This window comes from Lycorma delicatula, chromosome 9 (genome assembly GCF_047948215.1).
Source record: "Lycorma delicatula isolate Av1 chromosome 9, ASM4794821v1, whole genome shotgun sequence".
Lineage (NCBI taxonomy): Eukaryota > Metazoa > Arthropoda > Insecta > Hemiptera > Fulgoridae > Lycorma > Lycorma delicatula.
This window is the reverse complement of record NC_134463.1, coordinates 23,730,468-23,743,625: the sequence shown is the minus strand read 5'-3', so window position 1 is coordinate 23,743,625 and position 13,158 is coordinate 23,730,468. Positions and strand designations below refer to the sequence as shown.

At 27.4% G+C, this 13,158-nt stretch overlaps 1 protein-coding gene across 1 annotated transcript in view; it reads right to left on the bottom strand.

The window, feature by feature from the left end:
- The window catches only part of Tbcd (tubulin folding cofactor D), a 43,347-nt gene that overhangs the window by 4,278 nt on the left and 25,911 nt on the right, over positions 1 to 13,158 (bottom strand). Inside the window, exons 11-14 of the mRNA XM_075374767.1 lie at positions 11,711 to 11,869; positions 9,085 to 9,297; positions 7,327 to 7,491; positions 5,332 to 5,465 (exon numbers count right to left, since the gene is read on the bottom strand). Coding sequence (XP_075230882.1) covers positions 5,332 to 5,465; positions 7,327 to 7,491; positions 9,085 to 9,297; positions 11,711 to 11,869 — 671 coding nt within the window. The remainder of the gene's footprint in view (positions 1 to 5,331; positions 5,466 to 7,326; positions 7,492 to 9,084; positions 9,298 to 11,710; positions 11,870 to 13,158) is intronic.

Here is a 13,158-nt window from a genome sequence, read left to right as displayed (position 1 = left end):
TGAATCACCTTTAGACATTCAAGAGTAACAACAAACACTTTTTTTTATCTTATAATTTGTTTTTATATTTATAATTTTTGTTATACTGATGTGCAATCTATATAATTTATTATTTCCAATCAGAATAAAGATATTAACTCACTGCATACTTGTAATATTAATATTAAAATTAGAGTGTTATTGACAGTTAAGTAATAATCCAATTACCATGCATTGCTGAAATTCAATAACAAACTTAAAAAAAAATGTCAAAAAAATTTATAGCAATTCATGCCATCACCAGTATGAATGTAAAACATACATATATAATAAATTCTATTAATATAAAACCATCTAGTACTTAATTTTACCATGAAAAGTTTTTTGCGGGATCCTCAGTCATGATTGAAATATTTAATTAAACTACAAATTAAAAATAATAAAAATTGTGTATTGATTTAATGTACAAGCGTAATTGTATTTATATAGAAAAAACAATCTTTTCAAACTAAATTTCTTAAACATTATCTAATACAGCAGACCATAAATAATAAACATTCTATTTCTGATATTAACACAAATTTAGAAAAATTAATAAAGATAACATAAAATGAAGTATATTAGAAAAATATAACATATATACATACAAACCAAATTTCAATTTGATCAACCATCAGGACAATATTTGAGGGATACAATTTCATAAAATGAATATGGGATATGTCATCCCAATATTCTGTATTAGGAGGTTTATATAAATAGAATTTGAAATATAATTTAACAGGACAAAGGAATAATATGAATCTTAAAAAGATTAATTTCAGTAATATATATATATATATATATATATATATATATATATATATGTGTGTGTGTGTGTGTTTAAGGTAATTGTAATAATTTTTTTGGATTATTCTCTTCAAACTAGGGGGCTGTGCCTTTGGCTGCTTTTTGTTTGCTGCTTCAAGCCAGCATTTTTCTTGCATCACAATATAGGGAGAACTGCTAATATCTTGACTCAGAGTTGAGGAAAGATTTTGAGTGAAACCTCATTAGGTATTACTTGACTGTGTTTTTAAGCCATTGCCCATTCCACTCAGAATTTTTCTTAGTTTCATAATATAGAGGACTAAATACTATGATGCTGTTTTTATCATGGTTTCTCTTGATACAATAGTTTTTTTAACAGAATGTAAAAAAAAAATATGTATAATAAATGTTAATGTAAACATACTGCTTATCGTAACACAATACAATTTAGCACAATTAACATAGCAACAAAGTAGAAAATGCAGTTTGCTACTTTGCATTTTGCCAAGAAGCACTTTTCCAAATAAAAATGTGAGCATATACAGCAAACAAATGTTACCATGTGAACCCAATGTTACCATGCTTCTTGATACAAATGTTAGGATACTTTACCCTTTTTTTTTGTTCTATTATGCACTACTTAAAATAATGCTTTCATGAAAACTCCATTTGAGTATAAATGGAGTATTTTAACTCCATATTAAGCTAATTATTTTTAAATGTAGTGTAATAAGCATTATTTTTAAAATTATAATAGCAATAACACAGATAAAAATAAAATAATTAGCTTAATATTTAAAATTAAAATATACTTTAGAAAAAGCTTTGGTAAAACGTACTTTCAATGAAACTGTATGTACTGTAATCTAGCATGTAAGAGATTCATTCAAAATAAAAATATGAGCACGTACAGCAAACATGCTTCTTGATATACGGGAATTAAATCGCAACAATATAGAATTAGTGATATATTTAGTTTGTTAAATTTTTTCCACTCATAAACTGTTAAAAAATACTGATTATAGCTTAATGAGTTGTGATTTCAATATGAATTGCATAAAAACTATAAATAACAAAAAAATAAATAAATAACCAATCCAAACACACTGCTACTTTTTCAATATTATTTGAAAAATCCTTAAGAAAACTGTAATACAAAGAAATGAGAGAATCTACCTTTAAGTAAACTGTACATGTAAATACTGTACATCATACCTGTCAATCAGACAATGCATTAAAAAATACTTACACAAGACAATGCAATTTGCAGTATATATGAGGACACATTTATATGTTCAGCCAGTAATAGGAATGCACAGTTATGATAAGTTTGAAAGGTTTACTATAATTTTTATTTTTTTGTTTATCAGCTTAAAATTAAACAGATATGATTTTATGTAATAATATAATGTGCTTGACAATCTTACATTTATATGAAAAAACTCTGTAGTCAAAGTTGGAAAATGATAATTGAATTTCTGTTTCATTAGAGCCATCAATAACTTTCTAATTTTAATAATAATTTATCTATTATGTCAGACAAGACAATTACATCTGAGGGGCTCTTTTTTACTTCCTTGTATGAAGTAAAGTAAGTATTGTGTATTAGAAAACATTTTGGTTTTCATACTTCAATGAAAATATCCATTTTGACCATCCCTGAATTAATTTTGAGTAGTTTGGCATTACATCGGTATATACGTATGTGTATGCATGTGCGTATGTATCTCACACAACTCAAAAAAATTACCTGTAGGATGTTGAAATTTTGGATTTAACACTGTTTTAACATCTAGTTGTGTATCTCCCCCTTTTTGATTGCAATTGAAATTAAAATAAAAATATTTGAATTCTAAAGGGAAGGCACATCAGTTCAAATCAGACTTCTTTTGTTTTTTTATATTTTTAATTTAAATCTATTGATTTAATAATTATTAACCCATGATTGTAATACAATTTTTACAATACATAATAATTCATTGATAATAAAAATTTTTAAACAAATTATTAATGAAATAAAATTATAAGTAAAATAAAATAAAAATAATACGAGGGTTATTTTTTTTCAAGATCCAATCGATCACGAAATTAAAACCAGAGTGAAAATAAAAAATTTTTTATTTGCAACAAGTACTTACATAGTTACGCTATTTCTCTACATAGTCGCCACTCTGATTTAGACATTGTCATATAGCGTGGTACCAACTTTCCAATACCCTCGTCATAGAACAGAGCCGCCTATGTTTTCAACCATGTTTCTATGCTGGTCTGCAGCTCAATGTCTGTGCCAAAATGTTGTCCTCCTAGCCAGCGTTTCATGTGAGCCAAGAGGTGATAATCGGATGGAGCCAAGTTCCGGCTGTATGGTGGGTGATCAAACACTTCCCAATGAAAATGCTGCAGGAGCTTCTTTGTTACAGCTGCAGTGTGTGGCCGAGCATTGTCATGGAGAAAGGCAATGCCTGATAACAACATTCCTCTCCGCTTATTCTGAATTGCCCTTCGTAGACGTTGAAAAGTCACGCAGTATGAGGCTGCAGTGATGGTCGTGCCACGTTCCATGAATTCCACCAAGAGTACTCCATTCCGGTCCCTGAACACAATAGCCATACACTTTCTGTTAGAGAAGGTTTGCTTGAACTTCTTTGGTTTACTGGGAGAATGAAAATGCATCCACTGTTTAGATTGTTCTTTTGTTTCTTCAGTTTCGAAATAGACCCATGTCTCATCCCCTGTGACAATTTTGTTAAAAAAATCTTCTCCTTCATTGTGGTAGTGCTGGAGAAACATTAGGGAGGCGTCCATTCTCATTGTTTTGTGATGGCCGGACAACATCTTGAGAACCCACCTCGCACACAGTTTGCAGTACTGAAGTCTCTTACTCACAATGGTGTACAGAGCTGACCTTGAAATTTCAGGACACGAATCACTCAATACAGAAATTGTGAACCGACGATTTTCTCGAATTGCCTCATCCACTCGCTCAACGAGATCATCGGTTGACACTTGCTTCCTTCTCTGACCACCTGCATTACGAACATCTGCACGTCCTGCTTTAAAGTTCATGCACCATTGTCGCACTTTGCTGTCACTCATTGAATTTTCACCGTACACATTACTTATTCATCTATGAATTTCAGCTGCATTGCAACCCCCAGTCTGAAGGAATCTAATTACTGCACGCACTTCACAGTTGGCGAGAGATACTATTGTTGTAGACATGTTTACGTGCTAGCTGCATGTTCAGAACTAAACAAAGTGACGCAGCGTGATTAAAGGTAATACTAGAGACGCTGCGCAACACATATGTGCAAAGGTCCATCCAATTTTTGCACGAGTTTTTATTTCGCAACCGATCGGACCTTGAAAAGAAATAACCCTCGTGGATTTGGTGAAACATTAATATTAATTGAAAATTATAATTTAGAAATCACATTATTTTTGGATTTTCTTAGAAAATTCTTATAAAAATTGTATATTTTATCATAATATATTGTATATTTATCATATATATTGTATAATATCATTTCATTTAATTATCAGAAAAATAAAATACATTTTTGAAATTTATTAAATTTAAAGTGAATGTTGGAAATCTTTTTCACTGTGCGTAATATGCACAAGATTTCTGATGTGTATTTCAGATTTATGGTGTGTCATATGAAAGTTGATAAATAATTAAACTATTCCGTTTAATGAACTCGTGTATACTAGTTACAAATATTAATTCTGACGTTACGGTGTAGAATAATCAGTTTTTATTATTGGATTATTTGGTAAACAATTTATTTAAAGAGTAATCAAGGAAATTTTACTCTAACCTAATATTTCAGGGAAGATTGTTGAATTGATAATTGTATAAATATTTGATGTTAATAAAAACCTATATTTTAGCAATTTTGTAACTGTGTCCACTTTTATTAAAGAGTTGGAGATCGTAACTCACTTTCAAATGAAATAAGTTTAAATGAAGTGTAGCAAAAATGTGTATATGTAATTAATAGATGTACAAGGAAGTTATGTGGTGTCCATATCAGATTTTTTTCAATATGCAGTAGCTAACACATTTCCAGGAAACAAGTTGGTTGCAACACCTAGTTTCTAACTAAACATACTGAATTTCATACTCGCACAATATATCTTCAATATAATATAAAACATTACATTACATAAGATAAAACATCACACATTCTTTAATGTTAATGTATTTCTTTTAAGATGAGAATAAATAGAAATTCTAAAGAGACAGGCACTACTCCCATACAATGTTGAGGTACATTCATCATGTCATATGACATGATATTTAAGGCTAATTAGATTAATGAAAAGTGTTAAAAACATGTTCAATATTCTCATCAATTAGAAAAAGAATTTAATACAAATATATATTAAATAATAATGCAAATAATTCAACCAAAACTTACATTCTTTGGCAAGAGAAAGTCTTCTGCCAATGTTATTAAACATTTATTGATGTATAATCAGATATTACAAAATACAAAGAACTACAATGTCACAGCATTTGCAAAATTAAGTACTCACTTGTAATCCAGTCATAGAGGCTTCTCTTACCCAAGAACCAACATCACCTCTACTGTCTTGGGTATAATCACTCAATCCTTCAAGAAAGCACTCCATTATTAAATCTACATGCTGTCTACAAGAGTTATCTTCATCTAAAAATAAAGAAAAAAATGAATATTAAGTGGTTTTAAAAATTACATTCTCTTTTTACTTTCTTGTACAAAGTGAAGCAAGTATTATGATCGCGAAAAATTTCGGTTTTCAGATTTCAATGGAAATATCCATTTTGACTAGTTTCAGCATGACGTCTGTATGTACACATGTACCTTGCTAATTGTTTTTGAATTATGCAAGATATGTGTACATACAGACGTCATGGGATGTTGAAATCTTGGATTTAGGACTGTTGTAACATGTAGTTGTGTACAATCTCTTTTGATTGCAACTGATTGAACCAAAAAAGTTCAAAATCCAAAAAAAAATTGGATTTTGGACTTAACTGCAGTAATAAGCCCTCATTGAGAGCTTTTCAACGATATAAAATTTGGTACTTATTTTCAAGGGTAGTTATAGCCAAATAAAATTTTAATGAAATATTTGATCCTACAAAGGGAAGACACATTGGTTTGAATCAAGACTTTTTTTTTTAATTTAAATAAATTGATTATGATTAATTAATAATCATTATTAACTTCTGATTGTAAAAAAATGTTTATAATAATTCAATTATAACAATAAAAAAAAAATGAAAAAATATAAGAAGTTATTAATGAAATTTAATTTTATGTACTTTTCATTTTAAAAAAAATGTGTATATGTAATTTAATAGGCCTACAAGGAAGTCATGTGGTATCCACATCACACTTTTTAAATCACTAAAACCAATGTGTATTAGGTAAAGCATATTATGTTTATCTTTAAAATAATGCCCTTTCTTTCTTAGTTCTTAATATTTTAAAGGTGTTTTGTCATATTTCATACACATTTTTAACATACAATCATAATCTTCTCCAGTGGTCATAATTTTAAACAAAATGACCTGAGCTAAAAGCTGCATTACAAAATAAAACTATTTATATGTATTTATTTATTAACTCATAAAAATTAAAATATTTCTTTAGGAACAAACATTTTAAAGTTCCTACAATATAGTGTGACTGATCTGCATTTCAATAAATCACTGTACAAACATGTACAAGTTATTTACTACATCTTGTATGACTTATACTAAATAATAAGCAAATGATCCAGATTACTACCTGTTTTTATGAAAATTCTTCATTCCTTTATATTTCCCATACTGTTGTAATTGCAATTATGAAACTATGCAAATACCAAAAAACTTGTTAAAACAAACAGTTTAGTAAAAAAAAAATTATAAATTTAGTAGGAGCTGAAAAAAAAAATTTTTTTTAACTCACCGGCCATTGGAAAAATTTTACAATATTTAAATGAACAACCCTTTTTTTTATGATTAATTCATCATATAAGCTTGAAGCTAGTGCATTGGAAAATGAAATGTAAAATTTGTAGTGTATAGAAAAATTGCATGCCTGACCAGGATTCGAACCCAGGACCTGCAGATGAAAGGCTGAGCCGAACCACTCCACCACAGAAATTTAAGTATACATATTATTTTTCAAACTGCATTACAATGAAAACCAGCTGATGCTTTTTATGCACAATTTGACAAATTTATATAATTTTATTTAGATAAATTGAAACTAAATTATAAAGTATAAATAGACATTTCCAGTTTTAAGAAATTATCAACAATAAATTTTTTTTTATTAATCATTAAATATTTGCATTCATTTTTAGTCAACTCAGTTTGAAATAAAGTTATGAATTTCTAAATGCACTTGTGCTCATAGCAGGTTGTTGTCCCAGTTGTCAAAAATGGAGAATTTATAAGTAGAAAATTATTGATACAGAATAAATTAACATGCGTGATATTAGTAGATTATCGAACTTTATTTAAAAAAATAAATTGAAAATAAATTTAAATATAACCTGGCAATTCTAATCCAACAATATTACATATGGTAGTAATTGCTCTAACAGCATCTCTTCTAGATTCAGCCCATTTTGAACTTATATCTGTTATTTTAGTACATTTTATCAGACTTGTAATGATTTTCTTGACACAACCTTTTATCATAAAATTCGGTAATGAACCTGGAATTACAAACAAATTCTATAACAATAACCATTATCACATTCATTTCAATAAGATTAAATTTAGTAAAATACCTACATACCTAATTTAGTATTTATTTATCTCGTGTTTTGGTATTTTATGGCAGCATATATATATTTTTTTCAGTTAGTAAAAAGTTAATTTTTCTGCCATTCTGGAGTCTTACACTTGATTTACAAAATTGATATTTATTTATTTTATATATTTTAGTAAACCTTACATTACTGAATTTAAACCAACATGACAGTTTACACTGTTACTGTGAAATGATTATTACAAAATTTTAATCTTGGCAGCCATTTTGAGATGAACCTGTCTTCTGGTCGTGGCCATTTGTTGTATTTTTATAATCCTTTAACAATGCTTAATCTAAATCCAAAATCAGATGTGTCGAATTCAGAATTCATTAAAAAAAAACAGTTAGTTGAAAATAGTTTTGAAAAAAGATATAGCAAATATTACTATGAATGAAAACTCAGTGGAATGTGGAAAAATGGATTACATTATTACATTTGGTTTGCATATGTAAAGCTTTACAAAAATGCCAAATTTATTTATGTAATATTCACATCTCAAAGTTTCAAAAAATAAAATATATCTTATATAGGAAAAAACAATACAAATGCATAAAGCACTTGAATTTTCTTGTGTTGTTCCAATTAGCTATGCCTACTGAATGATTTTAAGTGCATTGCTTGCTGTATAAAAAATATAATTTTTCAATCTTTTGAAACTTTTGATGTTATATATAAAATCTTAAACAAAAGCATGAAATTTTTATTTCATAACTTTCCACTAAAGAAAATAGAACTTACTGAGACCAAGAGAATTTCCTCTACAAAGTAAAAAAGAACCATCAATTGGTATGTTTGGTAAAAAATATGCTCAAACTGAAAAGGCTTCTCTTTTTTAAGTTTGTTAAAAATTTTCTGAACAGAGTATTAATGAAATAAAATACACAACACGCATAAATGATCTATTTATGAATAAGATTTTAATAATTTAAAACCACAATTACATTACTCATCATGTAGCTACAACTCATCATGTACTTTGGCCTCTTCCACAATTTGTTCAGGTCCATTGTTTGGCTTCACAACAATTTTTTTTACAAGGTAGAGCCACAAACCCCATCCCAAACCATCAATCTGATGGGCCAGGGTTCCCTTCCCTTAGCCAATAAGGTTCTGTGTTAAATGTTTGCCCTCAATCTATCATAAAAAGATATGATTTGCAGCTGGTGGTTAACACCTACTCAGTCATATTTTTCATTCGGGACTTCATCACAGGAACTTCCCAATATATTCCAGATATAATGAATCATTAGGTTGTAGAGGATGCAGTTAACTACTACCTTAACCAGGTCAATTAAATACATTACTATGAGATAAAAAAGAAGAAAAAACTATTTCCAAGCAGTCTGCCAAATCGATAAATTAAGATAAGCTTAACCAGTGGCACAAAGATGTTGTAGTGCATTGAGAAGGTTGTTTAACCTGTAATTTAATTCTACACCTTAAATTTTATTAAAAAAAAATACTCCTATGTATATACAAGACAATAAAATTTACCTAGAGCCATAGCAAATCCCATTCTGACAGTGTGATTATTTGCTGAAAGTTGTTTTGTGTATGTATTAATAAGCTGATTCTGTTTTAAAGTATTAACTGCACCATCTGTTTGATAATACTGAGTACAGAACGCAGTTAATGATGCTGCTGCTTTTGTTCTTAAATTGCTAATTTCATGGCATAAACAATCATCTATCAACAACTGCCAGTCATCTGAAATAATTAATTACCATCATTAAAATTTAATTTATTAACTGATATCAGTAAAATTTATATTAATAAAAGTTAAATTTGAAATTTTGTATCCTTTTCAACTAAGAACCACTAATCTAATCAAAATGAACCGTTTAACTTCATTATAATTTAAAATTATAAATTTAGCTTGATTATTAAAAGGATTGATACACTAACTAGTATTAACATCAAAGGAGGAAATAACTTTTTTAAGCAAAAATAATTTTGTCATTTTTTCAACTATTTTGTTTCCATTAAAAATATTAAATGAACAAAAGAAAACATTCATGTACATAAAATATAACAACGTTTTAGTTATAACTTTTTTTTGTTTTTTAATATCAGGCTAATTTGCTCCATCTTAGTGAAAAAAATGTATTCATCATTTTGTTACTTATTTTACAAGTAAAAAAACTTTTAAGAGTGAAAATTAAAACCCAAATAATTAATAGCTATTTTGTCTACATCCATAAAAAATCTCATTAGAAATAAATTTTCTATCACAAAAACAGGAACTAAAGCTACAGATGATACATTTTTCAACACTGTGTCTTTTTTTTAATTCTTCGTGTACCTGGAATAGTTTCGTTAAATAAAAAAGTTAAAATTCTGGACAATAATATATATAACAATAATAATAAATTTATATATATATATATATAAAACAATAATAAAATTTTTTTAATCATATAAGTAAATAGCTACTTCTTAAACATTTCTGAATTATATGGTATGTTTAAAATCAGTACGGATGAAACCTCCAAATTTTTGGGAGTAAAAAAATTTAATATTTAAAAGCTAAAAACTATGTTCCAAAGGAATTCTTATTTTAAAAACAAATGCATATAAAAAAACCAGGCACAAAAATAAGAATAGCTTCTGGTATCAAAAATTTAATATTTCTGAATCAAATCTACTCGTAATTGGCAAAGTAAAAAAAAAAAATATTTTCAGAGAAAAATTACAAATAGTTATCTAACAAAATTACCATTTTTTGTGAAATATTTTATTATACTAAGACATTTGTAAACTTTCCTTCTATAAACAGCTTCCATCAACCACAACCAAAGGCTAGCAAACAAATTAACCTCCTTGTTTCAACAACCATCACACTTGATCAATGGAAAAATATGTCAGTTTTATATATCTAGAGTACATATTTAGTTTTCAAATACAGTGCAATACAAGATCAATTAGTTTAACTGGTGACCTTTTCTGAAGTTACAATTAATTAATTAATTATTCTGATATAAAAACCAAACTCAGGAAAGAATTTTCAGAAAATAGTGATAAAAAAAAACCATTAGTCAAGATACAATAACTATTCTATTTTAAATATAAACTTAATTAATGTTAGATGGATACTAATCAATTATCAACATTAATGTTAGATGGATTCTTTGCTACTTTAAATATAGGAAGGCTTTCTCCTCACAAATAATTAACTATCATCTAGGCATTTGTTTGAAAAAATTTTTAACATTGAAGATAGTTTTGGAGCAATAACTTTCTCCATTCCAACCACCCTTTCAATTTACTAGAGATACAATTAGTAACATCCTTATTTATAGTAATGCCTTTTATAACTGTAGCAATGTTATATCAATCATAGCTTTACTTAATCTATTTATGAATCATTACTGACAGAAACTATATTTTTTACTTTCACGAGTTTCCTTCTTAAAAATCAATTTCACTTATTTAAAATATGTTATTTTTTTCAATGAGACAGTGCTAAATCTGGCTTTTTCACCCAACACATTTTTTACACAGACCATAGACTCTATTTTTGCAACTAGACTATTATGCTTCTACATAATTAGGCAACTTAAGGTTTAATGATTTTAAAAATCATGAAATAAACTTATCAATAATATTATAAAGGTTCTGCTATGCTGTTATGCTATTTATTTATGTAAGAACTATAATAAAAAATTAAAATTTATTAGCAGGACTATTTGGTTTATGAAGGATTACTATTTCCTTCAAGAATTTACTATATTTTAGACCTAGAATGAGTTTGCTGCTTCAACTAGAATGTTAGAATTGTCACAATAATTTATATGTTACTAATTTTTATCAAAATAAATATATCACTATTTTTTTAAAACCCCCAATAATGTAAAAATTAATTTAAATATAAGTACTTGTAATAATAAATACTTGCATATTTATCTGAATTTTCAAAAAAAATTCAGATAATTTTCTTTTAATAACCAAGAACACAAAGGTTTGAAATCTATTTTAAAAATAAAAAAAATTAACTATTTTTTTTCTTTACTGCAGAATTTAACCTAATTTAACAAATATAAGTATAATATCTAATTAAATATGTAAAATTTATAAAATTGTGTATATCATAAAAATAAATAATCTGATAAAATACTTTTACCTAAAACATCAAGATTTTCTAATGGAAACTGAGCTATTGAACATTTTTCAATTAAATGACAACATGCTAATTTCATTAATTCACCACTTAATCCATGATAGAAATGCCTTTCTTTATAAATTTTAACTAAATTTTTCACTGCTTCAGTCGTGTCATCTCCTAAAAAAAAAAAAAAAACAAAAAGACAAAATCTGATCAAACTGATGATCATTTTAAACAAGTACTGGATTTTGTATCATGTTTAATAACATTTTAAATTTGGTAGTTTTTATAAAAATGACTTCTTTTTTCATTATAGATGCATGGCCTATACTTTTAATGAGGTATTTGGATCAAATGAAAGTTAAAGAAAAGATTCTTCTGGTCGTGAATTGAACCAAAGACCAGCTGCACAAGAATCGAACCACTATATTAACTGGGCTTATAATGTACTGTTGAAATAATCAGTTTAAAGGCTAGTTTACTTATCCGTAAGCTATTTTTAACTGCCATATAAAGTGTAACACAGTTTTACACAGTTGTCCTCTATTACTTCTTTAAGCAAAAGTATTCCATTCTTTTTCAGACAATAAGCATACATAATAATATATGCTTAATGTACCAATTAAACATATGATTTAGTTTATCAACTAAATCATATATGATTTAGTTTATCAACTAAATCATAATTAGTACAGAAAAGTAAAAAACATACAATATACTAATGAATGTAGGTTCATGTTTGACTAATAAACATCAGTCAGCTAGATTAGATAAGATTGCCTTATGACTTGTTAAACTGCAAGTTAGCTTAGACTTATATTTTAACAATAAGTGTTAACTTAAATAATCATACTGCATTAATGAAAAATAATTTATGTAGACAATTCCTACCAGTAACCAACTGAGTATAAGAGATGACTTATTTCAGCTCAATGGGAACCAGAATATATTAATTTTTTACCCTATGAGTAACAATTTTCAGTTAAGAACATCAAACTGCTGATATAAGTTTTGATAATACTTTTGGGAAACAATTTTTTTTTTAATTGTCTTTTGAGATCAAACAATGACTAAACATTTCTTGCAAAATGGCTTTAATGCAACAGTTAGTGTCATTTTACTGAATCCATTTCCTTTCATTTTTCTTTAACACTTTAATAAAATGTTGGATAAGGTCACGATAAATTTCACCATCAACAATTTTATTAAAAAATAAAGTACCTATACTTGGTTAGAAGATTAGATACAAAAAATCGACCTTCTATGTGTACGGTAATCTTCATGAAAACTATAAGGATTTGATTGTCCTTGCATAAACAAATAACGACAAAACTGAAAGAAATTTTTTTGGCTGGTTCTCTCAATTCGTGAACACCAATGCAGTAACTATGCAATTTATCTTTTTTGTAGCAGTGAAAGTAGTAGTTGTTGACATTTCAAATTATTAAGCCAACTTTTTCTGGCCA